The 22,226-nt window shown below is 34.2% G+C and overlaps 1 protein-coding gene across 3 annotated transcripts in view; it reads left to right on the top strand.

Moving 5' to 3' along the window:
* The window catches only part of CYTH1 (cytohesin 1), a 190,766-nt gene that overhangs the window by 154,574 nt on the left and 13,966 nt on the right, over positions 1 to 22,226 (top strand). For 2 of the 3 annotated variants that reach the window (XR_004233774.1, XM_012548642.3), the window contains exons 7-12: positions 653 to 765; positions 1,151 to 1,299; positions 1,915 to 2,027; positions 7,768 to 7,846; positions 14,783 to 14,854; positions 16,025 to 16,179. Coding sequence is in view for 2 of the 3 variants with exons in the window: in XM_012548642.3 (XP_012404096.3) it covers positions 653 to 765; positions 1,151 to 1,299; positions 1,915 to 2,027; positions 7,768 to 7,846; positions 14,783 to 14,854; positions 16,025 to 16,179 (681 nt within the window). In the remaining variant the exon portion in view is untranslated. The remainder of the gene's footprint in view (positions 1 to 652; positions 766 to 1,150; positions 1,300 to 1,914; positions 2,028 to 7,767; positions 7,847 to 14,782; positions 14,855 to 16,024; positions 16,180 to 22,226) is intronic. The other variant, XM_031965577.1, reaches the window with a different exon arrangement.

Genomic DNA, 22,226 nt, shown 5'->3' with positions numbered 1-22,226 from the left:
GTATGTGAGGGGTAGTGTATGAAATGCTTATACACACATACCCTTCATCTAGTTCTCATGTGATTTTTTAAAAAATTTCCTTTTAAGATTCTCCAGTTTGAAGGAGTTTTCTTATAGCTTAGAGATTAAGAGTATATAGTAATATATATTTTAAAAATTGTTAAGTTTTTAGAAATCTATGTTATATACAGATAATTGCAGGCAATATTTTAGTCTATGATAAAGGTTTAATTCCAATATAGTTTTTGGTTGAGTTCTTTAGGTTATTTAAAAATCCCTGTTTGTAGAATTGGTATTTGTTATTTGTTAATCCATGAAAGGGAGAGAGCTTCTGATTGCAATTTTACTGAACTGCCTTGCCAGGCACTCAATAGGTACTACATTTTTATACTACCCCAGTGATAGAGTTTATTCATTTTCTTGTACTTGTTATTGAACAAATCAGTTATTACATTAGCATAAATAAGATTGGCCAATATATTTGAAATGTAGAAAAGAGAATGGGTCTTCCTACTTCTTTAGGACAGAATTTATAAATCCAAGCACATCATTTTATCATTCTTTCATATTAAATGTTGCCAGAAATTCTGAAATGCAGAGGAAAAAAAATTTTCTTAGGGTATTGTAACAGACATTCTCTCCACTTATATAGGCAGTTTCTGTGGAGCTTTCGTCTTCCAGGAGAGGCACAGAAGATTGATCGAATGATGGAGGCATTTGCACAGCGATATTGTCAATGCAATAATGGAGTCTTTCAATCCACAGGTAAATAAGGTTGTTAGCAGTCATTAATCCTATGACTTCTAGGCAGTTTTGGAAGATTCTTTTCTTGCCATCTAATAATTTTTAATGTACAGGAGCCATAGGGTCATCTCTCACCTTTTACCTTTCCTTTTGTAGTTGTGGTGTTAGAAGTGTGAACACCTTCTGATATCTAACACTGGCACAGGATGTCATAAACTTTGTTATGTAACTCTGTCAATTGCCTATCTTTCTCTAGATTCAGAAGCTTTCATATAAATTCAGGAAACTCTTCTGGAGATCAGGGTTTTTAATTCTTGATTCCCCCTTGGTCAATTATTGTTTTCTTATATGACATATGATGGATCTTCTTAGCACTGCAATATTTTTGCTGTTTTATTTCTTATAGATACTTGCTATGTTCTCTCCTTTGCCATCATTATGTTGAATACCAGCCTTCATAACCCCAATGTCAAAGATAAGCCCACAGTGGAGAGGTTTATTGCCATGAATCGAGGTATTAATGATGGAGGTGATCTACCAGAAGAGCTGCTCAGGGTGAGTGTGTGGAAGAGTATCTCAATTTAAAAGGCTATAATTACTGATACTTAAATAACATTTTAAAGTTTTTATAAAGTGCTTCACATATTTTAAATCTCATATGTTTTCACAATAACTCTTTGTGTTAGTTGCTATTATCCCCATTTTACAGATGAGAGTTAGAGAGGTTAAATGACTTGTCCAAAGTCATGTAGTTTGTCTGAATCAGGATTTAAACTCTGGTCTTTCTGACTCCAGACACAGAACTCTATCTTCTTCATCATACTCCGTTCTTGATATGAGTTATTGTTAGTCAGTATATTTTTGGATCAGAAGAATTTGTTGACTTTGGAACAGAATTTAGGTTAAGATTGAATGTCATTGCCAAGTGGGCATAGAGACTGAAGTAAACAATTGAGAAAGGGGTGGTAGGTTTTAAATCTTGTAATAAGGAATTATATTGGACAAGAGATCATCTGATTTTTATATTTTCCCATATATTTGTATGCTATACTTAAATATCCAATAGGCTTCAAATTTTTCTTTTTTTATAAAGAAGAGGGCTAAATATAAAGGGTAATAGGACAACATTGATAGTGTCATAGACATATATAATGTGATCTTTTGTCCCAGAATCTCTACGAGAGCATAAAAAATGAACCCTTTAAAATCCCCGAAGATGACGGAAATGACCTCACTCATACTTTCTTCAATCCAGATCGTGAAGGCTGGCTACTAAAACTTGGTGAGTAGCTTCTATGAGCAGGGCAGCTAATACAGGTGCAAAAATCTATCTAATTCTCAGCCAAGAAAGTAGTCTTAGCGAAACTTTATGTAGGGACTAATTTAATGTGGTTTTATAAAAGAAATTTCCATCTGAAAAAGAAATAGTATATTTCTCCTTTAATTCCATAAAGTATATACCCTGTTGAGAAATAAATCTGACTCAGCTGTGGAATATCCAAATATATGTTTCCCACATTTTTATTCTGGGGTTCACTAACTAGATTTTGTTTCAAGGAAATTCCTCTAAGAATTGTTCCTTCCCCTTTTTTCTTTTCCCCATAAGTTATGTGGGAAGGGAACAACAATGTCCATCTTTCTATTTCCCATTCCTATACCTTGTATCTGGTGCTCCTGCCTTTTCCCCACTTCCCAGTGCATCATCACTTCCTTCTGCGTTCTGGCTCCATGAGCAGACAGCATGCATGGCAATCCCAGAGCGCTTGACTGCAGCTGCATCCACAGCACTCTTAATCATTCTCAGGCAGTGGAGTTTCCCCTCTCCTTTCCAGTGCTAATCAGAAATATTCATTAGAAAAAAATTTTTAAAGTTCTTCTATTTCCTTCTCTTCCTCTGCATGAGGTGAGCTTCTGTTGTTGGAACTTAGGGTCATATCTTCCCTGGCACCAAGTGAGGGATGAGGTATCCAGAAGGAATCTTTTTTTTTTCTGTAAGGTTTTTATACAAGTTCACATAATTCCTTGTGAAATATACTTATCTTTATATGAGCTGTTTCAAAATATAAAAAGGACTGATCTACCTCCTAAACTTGATAAACAGAAAGATTTCAGACTATTTGGACTCTATTTTATTATTGCATAAAATCAGTAACTTTGTTTCATTCTACCTTGCCCAATTAGCTGTGGGCTATTTCATATCAGCTAATTTATGGGTACAATAATCTTTCTAAACCATCTCAATTAACCACCCCAGGGAGGTTAAAAGTAGTCTTGGTCATCACTGACATCTCTAGAGGTGAAACGATGTCTTACCACTATTCCTAATTCAGAGGATTTATAGTTTTTCATTTTAAAACCATACTTACTCTTAATTACAAGTTCTTTAATGTTAAAGAGCCACTCTAGTGGTTTCAGTTTTGAATGTTACTCTGGAATAAGCCATATTTTGTGCTTCTTTAAACCAGTAGTATGTATATTCTTTAGCAATCCTGCTTTAAAATCATTAAACCAGTTAACCTGCTATTTATCACTTATTTCCAGGCAGGTAGGGCCAAAAGAGAATTTTGAAAGTGCAACTATTGGAAAAGAAAATGACATAAAATAAAAGATTAGATAAAAATAAGATTAGAGGAAAAAAGGAAAAAGTACAACTAAGATTCAGTTTACTTTCTCCAGTAAAGTTAATTCCAATTCTAATTAAATTTTTAAACAAATTTGTGGTTCATTGCATCAATTTTATAAGCTTCAACCAAGCTTTTCTTAGGTTGTTGGCTTTACATCTTACTGATGTATGATAGAGAAATCTAAAATTATCACCTCCATAATTGTGATGGAGAAGCAGCCATCATTATTATTGTAACAAAAGCATAATTATAAATATATATTCTAGGTATCAGATACATTTATGTCTATACTTAGATGTACTTAAAAAAAAAAAACTGGACTGGCTTTAGATAAAAAGTTTATTTTCCCTGAATTAATGTTTGTTGCCAGGAGTTTTGATTCCTTTTCCCTGGGTCTAGACATGCTAATAAAGATTAGTTCTGTAAGTGTTGAATTGAAGTGTGAATTCTTTTGGGCCACGTTTTCAGTACTTGCCTCTGATTTTACATTTGCAAAGTGGGTGATGGAATATAAGATTATTCTACTTTCATTCATGCATTTAACTAATGGCCAGCTGAAAACTTGCTCCCAGAAGGTAGCATTTTTATGCTTAGCTCCTTCCCCAGGCAGACATGAATGTGACTGATGCATTGCATAATAAGATTAAGGAGCCTGGTTTAATTTATTTGTTTTAATTTTCTTTTCTCCCTCATTTGTATGTTTCCATGATTTTGGCTCTTCTTTTCCTTGCCCCAAACTCCAGGAGGTATGTAATCCCCCATCCCCACCCTCACCTGCTTTCTTGCTCTGCACAGGCCACTGTAATTGCTGCAGCATTTTATTTTATTTTATTTTATTTGGTTTTTCCATTTTTGTAATTGCTGATGGTACTGTTGATGCTGCTTCTGACTTTTTGCACAGTCCCTAGGGAATTCTGCTCAGGATCAGAGGGTAATAGAAATGTCATTTTTTGTCTTTTTATAAGTACATTCAACAGTATATCCTATAGTTAAGACTCCAGTAACTTTGTGATAACCTAAATCCACAATTTCATCATCTGCATTGAATATATGTTAATGTACACTAAGCTGCAGACAATATAAACATAGGTCTGTGAGATCAGGAGAAATCTAATGAAATTGTCCATAGGGTTATTGACAAGACTTATTCGTATCGCGCGTGCGCACACACACACACACACACACACACACACACACATTTACTCAAATCCATTTTAAATCTGTGAAGCTATTTTTGAAATTGTTGAGAGGAAAAAAGTAGGAATCTTTGTTTTCTCAAAGTCCCTGTGCTTCTGTGAAAGAAGTATAGTTAATTCTTTGAACTATTTTTTAGTGTTTATTCCTGTGAAGTTATAGACCTTGTGTTTTCTGAATTAATAATGTAATAAAAAGTGTAAAATAAGAAATGAAATAAAAAAAAAGAAGACAAAGTTTAGGAACTAAACCTATATCCTTTCTGCTAGTTTTCAAGCATTGTAGAATTGTTCATCAGCTCCTTTTTCAGTTAGTCAGTGTTTGAAAGTCTAGCATTAACCCTCATTATATTATTAGTAATATTCTCTATTTGCTAGTTTCCTAAGTAACGTTACATTTTTTCCCAGTCAAAGGGTTCTGCACAGGTTTTGCATTTAAGTATTAAACCTAATTAGAGCCAAAGAGAGAACTAATGACAAAGCAAACCAGTAATATACCAATGACAAAACTCATTTAAATTGAGATATTTCTGGGAGTTCTCATTTGAGATTCTGAGCTGAAAGAATGATTGAGAAAAGAAAAGTACTTAAAATCAAGGAATTGAAAAGGGAATTTAGGAGATCCATATCTCATATTGGAAGTAAGAAGGAAGGAAAGGGAGCAAGCATGGGCATATCCACCTGAACTAGTGGAAAAAGGGGATGTATCACTTATGAAGGGGAAGATTTTCCGGTGAGTTCCACAGGGACTGTCCGAGGTACTCTAAGTGATGCATCTGCTCATTTTATGTCTGTTCCTTCAATGTAGAAACACTCTCTGTGGCAGTGCTTCATGTTAGAATTCTTTATTACCACAGGGAACTGTCCTGAGGAAATGATGAGGCTTCTCTGTAATCAGAGAAATACCTTTATTCTATTTTGCTTTATCTCCTGGATTTTCTTCCATGTTCTGTTCTTTTGGCACTTAACAGCCTGTTTTTGCTGTCCCTTTTCAAAAGGCAAGTATCATCAGGATATCATTCTGTAATGGGATGTGCATGGGCACTTATTTATATACCCATACTGATTTAGGTAATGTTTGAATGTTCAGTGTATGCTGAGCATTAAATAGGCCTGGTATCTGCAAACTTAGAGAAGTTCTCTCAGATCCTTTGGGATTTATCTTGAAAAAAAACAAATCACCAAATCTCAATAAGCTTCTTATTATTTTTCTTTTACCCATTTTTCTTTCTCTTGTTCACACAGACTTTTCTTTTTTTTATATATTTTCATTGATATATTAGTTTTTCTTATCCATGCCCTTTGATCATATTTCCAATTCATAATATCAGTTGGGTAATTTGATGGGAAGTGGTCTGCTCTTAATTATTTGAGATTAGAGCTAGATAGGTGGGTGACAGACATACCTGATAATGCCGAAGGTGATTTAACAGCCAAGGCAGCAATTATTGAGAATCTGAGCAGTTTGTAATTAAAATCATTTACCTCTCTTAGCCAGTTACGTCTAAGCAAAATCTCATAGAGAGCCTAATATTAGCTGATTCTTCTGTTAATCTGCCAAATTCTTTGTTGATGTTGTTTTCAAAGCTCCATTTTTATTACTCAACAATCTGTACTACTATAGCCTTTTTTTCCCCTGGCATTATCTGATAGTGATGGGAAGATTAAAAAAATAGTCACTGGCAAAGGAAATCTTTCCCTTCTGTTCAGGAGTGTGAGTTTTGGAAAAGCAGGTGGGAACACAATAATATGATGGCCTCTGGTGTAGTTTAAAAAGAAAAAGAATTCTGAATTTGATGTGGGGGGGAGGGGGACAGGAAGCAAACCTGAATTCAAATTCTGGTTCTGTGTGTCACATAACTCTGTGACCTTGGGTAGGACATTCTTTCTTTCTAGACCTATTTCTCCATTTGTAAAGTTAAGTGGTTAGATTAGATAACCTCTAAGATCCCTTCTGGTTTGGAATTCTATGATCTTATGGTATTGATCATTTTATGCTCCTTGCTTTTTCTGTAGACTAGAGGAATAATTCTCTCTTGTAGTAATACTGGATTGACAAAAGATAAGAAAAGAAGTATTTAGGAATGCCAAATAGATTTTAACAAACACAGGTTTAATCTGTGAAATCAATCCTTAAGGATATATTAAGAAGTTTTCCTCACTTGAACAGCTCACTATATTATTTTGATAGTAGGTTATCAGGACTGGATTTAGAGTCACTTTCAAAGAAGCTTTTTTTTTTTTTACACTCCTTTATTATCAGTATCAATATGCCCTTTTAGAACAGAATTATTTGTATTTGTCTATTTAATAGCTAGTGAGAGAGGTGGGTGGGAAATGGCTTAAGGACTGAGTAAAACATCTACCACTAACATCAGTGTTCACCTACTTCTACTTTCTGTTACCTATGTTACCTATGTAAATTGTATTCCTCAGTTGGAAGAATGAAAAAATACATCGAAGACCCAAAGAGTTGATTTTTTTCTATAATAATTAAAAGGTATGCCCTTTCTTTGCCTTGAGACTAGAAAAAATGTTTTTTGATATTATTAGTCAGACAGTGTCAATATTAAATTTCCTCTAAATAGGCAAGATGGAGATAATCTAATCAACATGGAAAGGATAGTCATGAGAGCTAGGATCCAAAATCACAGTGTTCCACAATGAAGTTGGAATTTATTGCAAAAGAACTAAAGGTTCTTGTTTCTTGTTTCCCTCTTCTCCCATTTCTGACATTAAAGTAGCAGTTTCTTAAAAGCCTTTGGTTTTTGTTAGATCCTTTATACTATTTGGCCCTAAGTCAGGATGTTTACATTTCCCCCTCTCCTCCTACTTCTTTCTAATTTCAGCTCCATTGATCTGCTTTTTGCTGCTGCTTCTTTAGCACAAGTCAGTTTGCACTGTTCACCACTGGGTTCTTTTCCACCTGAACCCTGTCCATTCTGCTGTCTGATTCCATCTGAAGGATGTCATTCAGCCTCGCTTGCTCTGCTTGTGCCACAGATCATGCACCTTGTGAAAGATGCTTCTGTTTTGGCTCTGTTTGTGTTTTGTAACTGATGTAAATTTTGCCATAACCTAGATGTTCCCATAAAATTCCTTCCCTCCTACTCATTCATCCTTCCTGAGAAGAAATACTTGTGTTTTATGGAGTGTATACTCTTCTTAGTTGTCTCTTGTCAAATGTGTATCTCCTTTTGCTCTGCAGGTGGCAGGGTAAAAACGTGGAAGAGACGCTGGTTCATTCTGACTGACAATTGCCTTTACTACTTTGAATATACAACGGTGAGCAAATCTCAACCTGCTGAGGCAAGAGGGAAAGATCAATCATTTACTGTCAGAGCAAAACATCAGAGAACACATGTGCCTTATTTGTTTGGGTTTTAATTGAAACCTAAGCAAATAAGGCACATCACAATAAATCCTATGTAAGCTGAGAGCCTAATGGTCAAGGTTCCTGATTTTATCCAGGTAATGACATATCATTTGACCCCAAGCTTGGTCAGAAAAAGCAACAGCTAATTTGTGGCTTGGAATAAATCAGAGGTGATGGAATAAGATAAGAAGGGAAGGCATGGCTTTTATACTACAGTTATGTCCCCAGTGAGTTAAATTCTCTCATCTTCTTGTAAAGGAAATGGATAGTGCAATAATACTTTTATGATGAATGCAGAGCAAAAATGTATCTCTGTAGAAGAAAGTATTAAGAGTCCCACAGGTGGGTCATCTACTTGGGAACATTTTATGTCTCATGGAGAAAATCGAATTGGTATTATATTCATATGAATGCAATTGCTTGTATTGAAGTATATAACTTCTTTATATAGATAGATAGATAGATGTAGATATCTATCTATATGTATATAAAACTTATAATATATAAGGAATGCATACCTTATTGATATACAGCATAACTAGGTGTCAAAAGACAGATTTCTGAGGCTGGTGAGATTGGTAGTCTGTAACTCTTGTGAAAAAAAATTATAGGATGATATAGAACTAGGAGTATGCTAAAGCCAGTCAATAAAGACTCTATAAAGTGAAAACTCTCAAGAATATCCTAGCCAAAATTCAGAGCTTCTAGGTCAAAGAAAAAAATACACAAACTTACAAAAAGAAAAAATCCAAATAGAACCACAGTTGGGAAAATACATGATTTAGCATCCACCATTGAATGGGAAAGGAAAACTTAAAATATGATATTCCAGAAGACAAAGGATATAGGCCTTACAACCAAGAATGATTTCCCCAGCAAAACAGTATAATTGTATGGGGGGCGGGGGGGCGGGAAGGAGGAATGAATCTTTGATGAGATAGAGGACTTCTGTATAATCTACTATCAAGAATTTTTATTCATAGAAACTTTGAAATTTAAATGCAGGAGTTAAGAGAAAAATAAAAAGACAAACATGAATGAACAATGATAAAAACCTAAAGAAGGATAAACTATTTATATTCAAATATAAAAAGATGATACAAGTGTTCCCTCTAAATCCTGTCAAAATCAGAACTCAGAAGGAGCCTAATTAGATAAGTACTAGAAGTAGTTCTACTATTTCTTGATTATATTGAGAATATTAGAAAGAGGGGGAGAAATACAATAAAGGAGGAATAAAGGGAAAGATAGGGAAAATCATCTCACAAGTAACACAAGTTAAACATTTCTGCAAAGAAAGAGTAAGGGCTAAGGGAAGTAGTTTCAATTCAATTCATTTAACATTTAAACTCCTGTCATGTGCCAGGTATTGTGCTAAGCTCTGGGTATACAAAAAGAGGCAAAGAGCTCTTTTTGTCCTCAAAAAGTTTACCATCTAATGGGGATAACATGCAAATAAATATATAGAAAATAACTTATACACAGGATAAATAGGAAATAATTAACAGAGGAAACTCACTGGAATTAAGGGGGTTACAAAAGGCTTTCTGTAGAAGGTAGCATTTTAATTGAGACTTGGGGAAGCCAGGGAGATTTTTAGTTGGAGAAGAGGAGGAAGAGCACTTCAGGCAGAGAGAATGCCTGGAGTTGAGAGCTAGAGTATTTTTATGGAAAAGCCAGGAGGTCAGTGTTCCTGGATCAAGGAGAACATGGAAGGGAATAAGGTGTAAGACTAGAATATAAGAATAAGTTAGGAGAGGATTCAGTTATGAAGGACTTTGAATGCCAGATAGAGAATTTTGTATTTGCTCCTGGAGGCAATAGGAACCTATTAGAATTTGTTGAGGGGTGGATCTATGAGAGGTGGTCATGATCATCATCATCATCAAACTTTCATTTTAGGAAAATCATGTTTGTGGCTGAATCTTCATTCATTCAGTGGATTGGATAGTTGAGGCAGGCAGACTTTCCATCAGGCTATTATATAGTCTAGATATGATGTGATGAAAGCCTAGACTAGAGTGTGGTGGCAGTGTCAGAGAAGAAATGTATTTGAGAGATATTGCCAAAATGAAATTGGCAGGCCTTGGCAATCGTTTGGATATGGGGAGTGGGAGAGAGTGTGGAATCTAGAATGACTCCGAGGTTGTGAGCTTGAGGGAATGGGAGAATGGTGTTGTCATCTATAACAATGGGAAATGTAAGAGAGAGGAAGGTTTAGAGGAGAAGAATAATGAATTCTGTGTTGGACATATTGAGTTTCAAATATCTTTTGGACATGTAGTTTGAGATGTCTAAAAGACAGTTTAAGATGAAAGATTGAAGATCAGCAAAAAAAAATTGGGGCTGGAAAAAGGTGCATTTAAATCCATGGGAGCTAACAAGATCAGTAAGTGAAGTAGTATAGAAAGAGAAGAGAAGAGGGCCCAGGATGGAACTCTGAGAGTCATCTGCAATTAGAAGACATGATCTGGAAGAAAGTCCAACAAAGGAGACAGGAGTAGTTAGATAGGTAAGAGGAGAACTAGGAGAAGGTGTTGTCCAAAACACTTAGGGAAAGAGAGTATCAAAAAAGAGAAAGTAATCAATAGGTCAAGGAGTTTGAAAGTTAAGAAGAGGTCATTGGATTTGGCAACTAAGAGATCATTCGTATCTCTTGGAGAAAGCAATTTTGATGGAATGATAAGGTCAGAAGCTAGATTGTAAAGGATTAAGAAGAGAGTAAGAGGAGAGAAAATGGAGGCAACTATTGTAGACGGCCTTTTCAAGGAGTTTAACTACAAAGGACAAAAGAGATATAGAATAATAGGAAGAAAGAAATCTTCAAAGACCTTGAATATAAATAGATAAATTAACATGAAAAATATTAATAATAGAAGGAAATATGACCTCTAGATCAGGTAAATGAGTTAAGGCATCTATGAAAAAATACTGCAAAATGAAGGAAAATGATCCAGTACTTGCTGAGACAAAGAATTCTTTGGAAATTGAGGAGAATATGGAAGTACAATGTACTATTTCTAAATGGATTAAAGAGAAATGAGATCTTTAAAAGCAGATTTATGTCCTATGCAGCAAAAATAATGAGCAGAATAGGAAAGTTTGAATCTACAAAGCAAACCTCACCAAAGAAACAAAAGAGAGTAATAGAAGAAGAGGTGTACAAATACAAAGAAGTGAAAGACAATCTAAAAGAAGAGAAGCAAAAAACAAAAATATTAAAAGAAAAAATATTTACTATGTAAACAAAACATGGATCTTGAATATAGACTATATAGAGACATCTTAAGGATCATGGGTCTCCCAGAAGAATGACACAATAAAAAACCCTAACACCTTTATGTCCCAGATGAACTTACCTTAAGTTAAATACTTAGTAAATTGAAGAGCGGGGACTCAGATTTGCCCCAGTATATTACATCTTCTATTAGTAGGCAGCTTAAGTAGTAGAATTTAGTCATCAAACTTTTAGTTTTATACATCTGATGAGAATCATAGATTATGTATTAATTTCCTTTCCATAGCTTGAGTTTTTGGTCCAATATTGAATTTTGTTTGACTTCATGAATAGCTTCTTTCAAAAAATGTAGTAATATGCATAAAAATTTCTGAGTGATTTTATAACATTTTAGTTAATACTTTTAAATTAGAAGAATTTCACAGATGTACAGATTCATTCTCATGTATGAGTCTAGTCTCCTCAAGGATGGCTATATAGAATAAATGCAGTAAAATTAAGATTATCATCATCAGTACATATGTACCCTCTATAGTAAATAGATTATTTTTTTGAGGAATAGAGAGAGATTTAAAAAAAAAAAAAAAAAGACTTTCTTCTACTTCACAGCTCTACTTCACTCTTGGTGGGGAATGATTCAGACAATATTACCATCCCTCTCATGAATAAGCCCTATCATTTTGGTATGGTTGTTTTAAGATATTGGTAGATTCCTCAACAATTACACAAAGTTGTCAGAGCACAATTGTGCTAGTTGTATATTACACTTTTTTTTTTTTTTGGCTAGGCCAGCAGATATAATTCTGAGCTATTAATGCTCTTTTTAAATATTTAATTCTTTGGTGGAAAAAGACCATCTATTTTCTGTTATGATTTAAATCTGAGTAGTTCTTGGAATGAATGCTAAACACTGTGTTACACGTCTGGGAATATAAATACAAAAGATAAGAGTTCTTGACCTCAATGAACTGTTAATCTAATAAGTCAAGACAACATAAAAAAAGGAATATTTTAATTTTAACCGTTACAGAAATAGTGAGTAGAATCAAAGAAGAGAGTAGATTATTTAGATTATTATATCATTTCCTATAACAATGGAAATATTGGTGTGCTTATGGTTCCAGAACTGCAAAGGGACGGGTAGGATAAACCTAGAGAGTATAGTATCTAACAAAAAGTTAGCCAAGGAGTAAAGAGAAGCATTGTTGGAATTGGCTTGGCCTGATATAATGAGCTATGTGATATTTTTAATATAAAGGGCAGTGGGCGCCAAAGCAGGAATTCCACAGATGAAGAGGTTATAATGTTGTTCATTTATTAATAATAATAAAATAGTTCTTGTCCCAATTTTGACAGCTCTAGATTGTAAAAACATGCCATAGTAGTTTCTGCAGTTTGCCTCTTGATTTACTTTTTTAAAATGTGACACTAGTAGCATTAAATTAAAACCATTCAGTAAAGGATGAAAACATTTTGTAGGGCATTCTATAACCATAAATTCAAGGCATTTTAAAATGATATATTCTGATTATTGTCTCCTACCTATTTTAGTTCCTATATTTGGTGGCTATTGCCTCTCCGAATGAATGATTATATGGTAGCCCAATGTCTGTAGCAGAAAAAGGAATAAAGAGAAATTCTATGTACAAGACTTACTTCTGCAAAAAACAGCTTATTAGGAGTTTTTCTTTAAAACTGTCTAGAATAGGAGTCAGCATAAACCATGGCCCATAGGCCAGATCTCACCCACTATCTGTTATTGTATGGCTTGACAGCTAGTAATGGTTTTTACATTTTTAATAATTTTAAATTTTAATAAATTTAATAATAATTTTATCTTGTAGGTTATAATTTACTATCCTTGGCTCTGGAGATTTTAATGGTGCTGTAGTCCTCGAAATCTATTTAGAGTGAGGTGATGGCTGTAGCAGCTTTCTCAAAAATGGTTTCACATTTTTCCCTCTATGTATAGGAAAAGTCTCATCTCTGACATATATTAGAAATACTTCCGCTATTCCAGGGTTCCTAAGTGGTTATTAGTAAGGAGCAAAAAAGTTCACCAATTTTTTTTTTTTTTTGGAAGGTAAATACTTGCAAGCCTTGAAAGAAGTCATTAAGCCTTTTACCTTCCAAGAAGGTTAGGACTACATTTCATCTCCAGAAGAGCAATTTGATCAATTCATCTGCATGTATTTCAGTAACATGACCAATAATAGCCAATTACAACTCAATGTCCACTTTGGGATCTTTGAGACCATTAATTGATTGAGAGAAATAAGTAGATGATAGTGGAATATTTGCCTGTTTGCTCAAGATTGGCTCAAATGATATTAGGATGCAGTGGGCCATTTGGGCCAAGATAAATACTGATTGAAGAAACAAAGAGTGACTTTTGCTGCTTTCAGAGGTGAAAATAAAAGAAATCAAGAAGAAATTAAAACCTCATAATTACATAGTATTATAATAGCTGACTCTAAAACTATTTGGCCAGTACCGGAGAAATGATTTTAGATTGGCCTCTCAAGATATCAGTTATTTTTTTCCTACCCTTTAAGGAAGAGAAATTATGCTCTCAGAACCAGGGACACAAAGAATACAAAAACTACCTACCCTCAGGGAGGTATAATCCAATGGGGAAATCAAAATATAAAATCAAATGTTCTCATAAAAAGGCATATATAGGATAATCTCAGAGAGAAGGCACAAACATTAAGGGGAATCTGAAAGAATTCTTTATAGAGGTTGGAATGCTAGCAGAGAAGACAGACAATGCACATAAGGAGGGAGATAGTGGGACAGCCAGTGAGATGGTATGAGATGGACTGTACTGTTCAAGGAACAACAAAGAGAAAAGAGTCATTGGATCATCATATATAGAGAGGAGAAAAGTGTAAGAAAACTAGGAAAGTAAGAAAGGTGGGTAAAGGGTTTTAAAGGGCCAAAAGAAAATTTTATAATTCATCCTGAAGGTAATTTAATAGGTATTTGCTTTTGAAGTTATGTTGAATAGTATGGATAATATCAGACTCCATGTTTTGGGAAGATCATTTGGAACTGAAACCAAGATGTAGAGTGGAGTGTAAATATCAATTCATTTACATTTTCCATTGAGAAAGCATGACATATGCTATTACAAAGTTCTAAGGAACAAACATTATAGACATAATTTTTAAAGGGTCATATAAGCCATAAATCAGGTATTTGTGACAGTTTACATTTAGTTTATGAGCCTTTTATAAATTTATAGAGTATTTTTTCCAGAGTGTTTTCATTTGGGATAACTAAATAGAATTATTTAAAAACCTCAGGTACTGCCAAATGTCACCACTGCGTCAGTATCACCTGAGTGATTAGTATTTGTTTCTGTGGGGTTTTTGATTTTATGATTCAGTCATAAAATCGTATAATTTCTATGCAGATGAATATTCCTTTTTTTAATTTTTTGTTTTGTTTTGTTCTTAAGAACGTTAGCTCCTAGAGTTACTTTAGAATGATGAGTAAATGAGAAAAGATAGAACTCACTGAAGCAGTTGAAGGGATTTGTAGTACATAACAATCTACTCTTGATGGTGAATTCTTTTTTTTCCCCATCAACCTTTTTTTGTAGGATAAGGAGCCCCGTGGAATTATTCCTTTAGAGAACTTAAGTATCCGGGAGGTAGAGGACTCCAAAAAGCCAGTAAGTATTTGTATGATTTTTTTCCCCTCTAGGGTAATGGGCTAAGTAAGATTTTTGAGGACTATAAATAAATTTGTATATGTTTAATAAAAATATTAAATAGAAGAACTCTTCTAATTTCCACATGGTTGATTTACAAGTCCATTTTATTTAACCTTCTTAAATATTCTGTAGCTATGCATTCTATCCAGATCAACATTTTACTTTTTTAATTCCAGGATTTTCTATCTGTTTTGGAAATACTTATTGCCATGTCAGAAGTTTTGAAATTTCTCTGTTTTTAAGTGTGTGATAACAGAGATACTTGTTGTTGAGCTATAAATTTACTGTTTTATTTAGGTATACATTGCTCTTTTGTTAGACTATTTCATAGGAATATAGATTTAGAGCTGGAAGGTACCTTAGATATCATGTTTGTCCGGCTCTTTAATTTTACAGATGAAGAAATTGATACCCAGAAATAAAATCACTTATCCATGGTCACAGAGGTAGTAAGTAGTAGATCCAGGACACAAATGTAGATCTTCATTTAAATCCAGCATGTTTCTACCACACTAAGTTGATAATTCTGTTGGTGCCATTTGTGCAGATTTGACTGAAAGAAAAAAAACTTATTATTTAATCAGCATAGATCGTCAGCACAAAAGGGCAGAATGAGACAGATGGAAAAAACACAGAGTGAGACAACATAATACAGAGTGCTGGTATTGGAGTTAAGAAAACCTGAATGCAAATGTCTCTGATACATACTGGCTGTATGACTGGATAAGTTAATTTAACTTGTTAATGCCTAAGGCACCCTCCAGTTTAAAGATCAGGGACTTCATCTGACTTTATTCCAATTTCACTCTGGGAATTCACCGCACAGAGTAATCATTGATCCAAATCAACAACCAACAACTCCTACTCCCTAAAATGGAGCAGCCTTTTCCATAGTTCAGCCTTATAAAGATCCATGTGTGTTTAGTTTAAGGTAAAAAGGAATAATATAGTTGAAATATTCCTGACTATCCATAATTCTCCTTATCAAGGTATTCTTTTTCTCACAGAAGTTGCACTTCATTTTATATGTGTTCAATAAAGGCAGTTCTTTTGAACTGAAATATAATACTGGTTTGTTTAATCCGCATCTTCCTCTAGTCATCTATTCAGTCTCTTCTTTCTTCTCAGAACTGCTTTGAGCTTTATATACCTGACAATAAGGATCAAGTAATCAAAGCTTGTAAGACTGAGGCTGATGGTCGAGTGGTGGAGGGAAACCATACAGTCTATCGGATTTCAGCTCCAACTCCTGAAGAAAAAGAAGAATGGATCAAATGCATCAAGTAAGTTACACTGGATGAACAGAGAGGGTAAGCTTAAGGGAATCTTACCTTGTTTTTGTCTCTTAGGGTTTCACTTTTTAGGCTACTTAAATCAAAGTTTTAGAGCCCTTTCTTTCCCTAGCCCCCACTGAAAAGTTCTTAGGGAAATGAATATAGTTATAGAAGATTCTCAAATTATTGGTCTGGGAAAATTTTAAACTTCTGTTCCTTATAATATTTCGAAAACATATGGGAAAGAATACAGAGGAAAGAATTCAGGACTTGTTCAGCTAGATTTTACTTGCTGTAAATAGGCAAGTTACTTAATTTGTTTTAAGCCCATTGAGAGAATAAATTAAGCCCATTTAAGCTCATTGCAAAATGTGGAATAAGACTTTTATTCTCTGTTTCATAAGTTTGTAAAGAAAACCTTTTATATACTTTATCATGTTCTACCCACAGTAATAGTTGTTGGAATCATAGAAGTAAGTTAATGCAGATAAAAATTAATAATGAACTCTGAAATTAGCAATTGAGATAGATAGTTCATTTGTTACTGATGACTGAAAACTGTGCCTGATAAAAAATCTAGTACTCACTGGAGATGGCTCAGTGTAGCTAACTAGTAAATAGTGTTTTAAATTTGTATAACATGTCATGCTTTTTCTGAGTGCCTTTATAAGGAAGGGTTAGTGTAATATAGAAAGATTATTGGACTTGGGTCAGGAAATTTGGATTTTAGACTTTGTCCATGTCCTTTAACCTCTTGTCTTCAACTTCTTCATCTATAAAATAAAGGTGTTGGGTTGAATACTCTTTGAGTTCCATTATTCTACTTTTTTTTTTTTTTAAATGGGAAGGGGCATAGTAGAGAACTAGATCTGTGATTTCATTGGTTTAGGAAACTTCTGGTGATGAAATTTTATCAATGCCAATCAGAAAACTGCTCTACAAATTAGTCTTAGAATATTTTCTGGTAGCACTGAGAGAATATGTGACTTGCTAAGGTCACCCAGTTCTGTTTATCAAGAGGCAGGATTTGAACCCAAGTCTTCTAAGCATAGGACTATCTCTGTGTCCACTATACTATACTGCCTCCCACTATATTGAGGCAGCTTATAATTTAAAATGCTAAGCTTCCTTCATTTTATTATCTCATTTCAAATTTACTTCATTTGCATACTAAAAAGCTAAGAAGCATATAAAAGAATAATATGGGTTCTATTAAGAAATTTATTATTTAATACTGATAGTTCATTTGCTCTGTTTTATAATATTCAAGTTTAATAATCTGCACAATTTTGAAATAAAAGAACCCAAGAATGGAAAGGTTATTTTTATTTTCCCATATACATGCAAAGATAGTTTTCAACAATCACCTTTGCAAAACCTTATGTTCCAGATTTTTCTTCCTCCTCCTCTCTCCCCTCCCCTAGAAAGCAAGCAATCCAATATAGGTAAAACATATGCAATTCTTCTAAATATATTTCTATATTCCTCCATGCTGTGAGAAAAAATCAGATCAAAAGGGAAAAAAAGCACAAGAAAGAAAAAAATAAGCAAGCAAATACCAAAACAAAAACAAAAATATAAAAATACTATGCTTTGATACACACTCAATTTCCATAGTTTTCTCTCTGGATATAGAAAGACCCATCCATATCTAGAGTCTATTGGAATTGCCTTAAATCACTTCCTTGTTGATAAGAGTCATGTTCATCAGAATTGATCATTGTATGATCTGGTTGTTGCTATGTATAACGATCTCCTGGTTCTGTTCATTTCACTTAGCATCATTTTCTGTAAGTCTCTCCAGGCCTCTCTGAAATCATTCTACTGATCGTTTCTTATAAAACAATAATGTTCCATAACATTCATGTACCATAACTTATTTAGCCATTCTCCAATTGATAGGCATCCACTCAGTTTCCATTTTCTTGCCACTACATAAAGACTGCCACAAACATTGTAGGTCTGGTTATCTCCTTTAAGATCACTTTGGGATACAAGCCCAGTAGAGACACTGCTGGATCAAAGGGTATGCAGTTTGGTAGCCCTTTGGGTATAGTTCCAAATTGCTCTTCAGAATGGTTGGATCAGTTCACAACTCTACCAACAATGTATTAGTGTCTCACTTTTCCCACATCCCCTCCAACATTTATTATCTTTTTCTGTGTTGCATTAACACCATCTACCTCCAGGTGGCACTATGTACAATCCAGGGTTATTGTATTCAGGGGTCCTCAAACTACCGAAATTTCTTTATTTAAAGGTCCACAAAACAAAGTTTTTGTTTTTACTATAGTCTGGCTCTCCAACAGTCTGAGGGACAGTGAACTGGCGCCCTATTTAAAAAGTTTGAGGACCCCTGGACTATAGATCATACTCTGAACATTTCAGTTTGACCTTAACTAGAAATAACAAGATAGCTATCATAACAGAGTTGTAAAAAACAGTAACTAGCAATAATAAGATATTTGTCAAAACAGAGTCACAAATAGCATAGTTGTGCTGTCTTGTTCCTGTCACATGCATTCTTCATCAAAATTATACTAAATTTATCTCGTCAATTTTTCCTTCATGTAGTATCTTTCTGAATGTCCCTCTTTAGGTGCCAAAATGTAGTGTGCTTTGTAGAGCCCCTAAATTGGGGTGCCACAATATATCGTCCGAACTAGTCTTGGTCTTAGTGGAAAAGTGAAGGAGGCAGGAGACTCACAAGCATAGTCAAAGTCCTTATTTCAAGTTCTCTCAGCCCTTAAATACTTTGGTATGATTACATCATTACAGTACACTTAAGTATGTGCCAACTAGAGAACCATTATATCATCACATCATACTGAGTAAGTGCTAACTATAGTAGCATTACATCACCACAGCACACTGTGCAAGTGCTAACTATAAGCACTCTGCTATTGATATGTAAATGTATTTTACTGTAAGTATCCCTTGCTTCAAGTAGAACGCAGCTAGTCACACCTTCCTTGATTTCTCAGGAAAGATGAGAGCACCAAAGGGAGATGGGGAGCCAAACCAAACATTGTTCGCAGGTTTCCTCTGGGCTGAAGGATCTTGTACTTTACCCAAAGTTCCCCTACTATCTGTGGCCCTCTACACATTTATTGTTAAGGGAGGTGGTGAGCCAATGCTTTGAATTGTTCAGCCTTATAGAGAGCAGGTCTCAAGTAATACCTAAACCGGACTCTTCCTGTACATGAACTTATTCAGTACTGGCCCTCTATACCCCAGAATTGTCTTGATTTGCATTTTTGTAATCAATAGTGATTTAGAACATTTTATCATATGAGTAGAAATGGCTTTAATTTCTTTGGAAATTGTTCATATCCTTTGACCATTTATCAATTGGTGTTATAGAACAATAGCTTATATTCTTACAAATTTGTCAATTCTCTTTATATTTTAGAAATGAGTCCTTTATTAGAAACACTGACTGTAAAAAACTTTTCTAGTTTTCTGCTTCTCTTCTAATCTTGGCTACATTGTTTTGTTTATGCAAAATCTTTTTGATAAATTAAATTTATAATCAAAATTATCCATTTTGCACTTCATAATATTCTTTAATTTTTCTTCAGCCACAAATTCCTCCCTTCTCCATGTAAGATCTGAGAGATAGACTATGCTTTGTTCTCCTAAATTGCTTATAGTATTACCTTTTATTTCTAAAGTGTGAACCCATTTTGACCTTATTGTGATACAAGATGTGAGATGTTAGTCAGTATCTAGTTTCTGCTATACTATTTTTCAGTTTTCTCAGCAATTTTTGTCAAATACTAAATTCTTATCTCAGAAGTAGTCATTGACAGTTGTGTCATGTGAACCTAACTTATTCCATTGACCACTACTCTATTTCTTAAATGGTTTGATAACCATTACTTTATAATATAATTTTATGTCTGGGATGGCTAGGGCACCTTCCTTTTGCACTTTTTTTTTATTAATTCCAGAAGGGAATTGCTTAAAAGAAGCATATATAGATTTTTTTGTTAATAGCTTTTTATTGACAAAATATATGCCTGAGTAATTTTTCAACAATGACCCTTGGAAAAACTTCCATTCCAACTTTTTCCTCCTTCCTTCCACACCCTTTCCTAGGTGACAGGTAGTCCCATACATGTTAAATATGTTAAAGTATATGTCAAATACAATATATATATACATATCCATACAGTTATTTTGCTGCACAAGAAAAATTGGACTTAGACATAAGGTAAAAATAACCTGAGAAGGAAATCAAAAATGCAAGTGGACAAAAACAGAGGGAGTGGAAATGCTATGTTATGGTTCATTCATTTCCCATAGTTCTTTCGCTGGGTGTAGCTGGTTCTCTTCACTGTTGAACAAATGGAACTGATTTGGTTCATCTCATTGTTGAAGAAAGCCATGATGATATGAACAATCCACTTATCTAAGCTAGTTCTTTCTAAATTTCCACTTCACATGAGATGTCTTCATGAGAATCAAGATGAGATAATGTGATCATAGAAATGTGTAGAGGTTTTTCATATTTGAGTGAAGAACCAGTGCCCAACCAAAAATTGCAGAGCAGGAAAATGTTAAACTTAACTTTCCTTAGAGCTCAAAAAATGAGAACTAACCTACAAAAATCGCTTTAATCTATAATGTAGCTGATAGTTCATTGCATTTTTTGTTAAAAAGGAACATGTGACCTTTTAGTCCTATAAAAATACAAATGTGGGATTGAAGTTGCAGATTTTTATATTTGCAAACATTTATGGTGTATGTTGTTTAGAACCTGAGATTCTTTTTTACAGATGTGAGAAAAAGCAATACCATGATATTCTTAAGGACTTTAGAATCAATTGTATGACATGGGAGATGCTAGCACAGGACCAGCCAGTACAGTATCCTCTCATCAGAGAAGGTCCTGTGCTCACTGAGCAAAGCAGAAATGAATTAGCCCAAAGGAAAAATGAGAATACACAAAATTAGAGAAGCCACCCCAAATGTTCATGTGGACTATTGTGGCAAAGCATTCCAAGCTCATGTTGGTCTGATTAGCCACAGTGGGTCACATTGTAACTCAGCTCTAAATTAGTGATGTCATTTTGGTCCTCTACAAGAACAAAGGACAATAACCAACCAGCTATAGAAATGATATTTTAAATAATGATTATTTTTCTTGTCAGTCCACAAAAATCTATTTATGCTATAATATAGTTGAAGCATAGTACTACAAAGCCTAATCATTGTGTTTAACTGGGATTCTTCATTTGAGGATATTCAAGGACCCAATATGAGAGAAAAGAGTCACATAGACTCTCACTGCAATGAGACCATAGATTTTTCCTTCTCTGATTTTCTTCTGTTCTCTTACCTGCTACCTACTAAGCATTGATATTGGAGATGTTGCAGCCTTGTGTCACTGGTTGTGGCTTCTATAGGTGGGACAAGTGCTCCAAAGTAGGATTAAAATATAAAGCCACTTGTTTTAGTGAATTCTAGAGATTGCCTTCCTTACTTCCCTTTCTACTATTATCACTTGTGGCTTCCAGCTTGGGCTTCATCTCTCCTGTTAAACAAAATTCTCACATCTTTTTTCCCATTTTCTCCCTATAGTCCTCAATATAGATGCATAACATTTTGGAAAGAGGTTCTCTGAATGCATTTGCTGCCTATAATAGAGTGGAATACATTTTATTCCTGGCTTATTCTTTTCATCTTAAAGAGAGAAACTGTTAATTGGGAAACATTTGCAATACAAATTGCTATAAAATGTTTGATATTCAATATATAAGGGGAATTGGGACAAATATATATAACCAAGAGCCATTCTACAATAATAAATACTTGAAGGGATACAATTTTAAGAAAATAAATGCAAAAGATCAATAATCACTTGAAAAATTGTTCTGTCATTATAAATGTCATTAAAATTTGAAAACCTCTGAAGTTTTATCTCATATCAGCAAATAGTAGAGCTGATAAAAGACAGAAAAACTAATAACAGGGGGCTGCAAGAATACAAGCTGGTGGAACTATGTATTGGTCTAGCTGTTCTGGAAAAACTTTGAAATTGTGCCAAAAAA

The sequence above is a fragment of the Sarcophilus harrisii genome, chromosome 4 (genome assembly GCF_902635505.1).
Source record: "Sarcophilus harrisii chromosome 4, mSarHar1.11, whole genome shotgun sequence".
NCBI classification, from domain to species: domain Eukaryota; kingdom Metazoa; phylum Chordata; class Mammalia; order Dasyuromorphia; family Dasyuridae; genus Sarcophilus; species Sarcophilus harrisii.
Note: the sequence above shows the minus strand (reverse complement) of the source record. Positions and strands in the feature narration are given on the sequence as shown.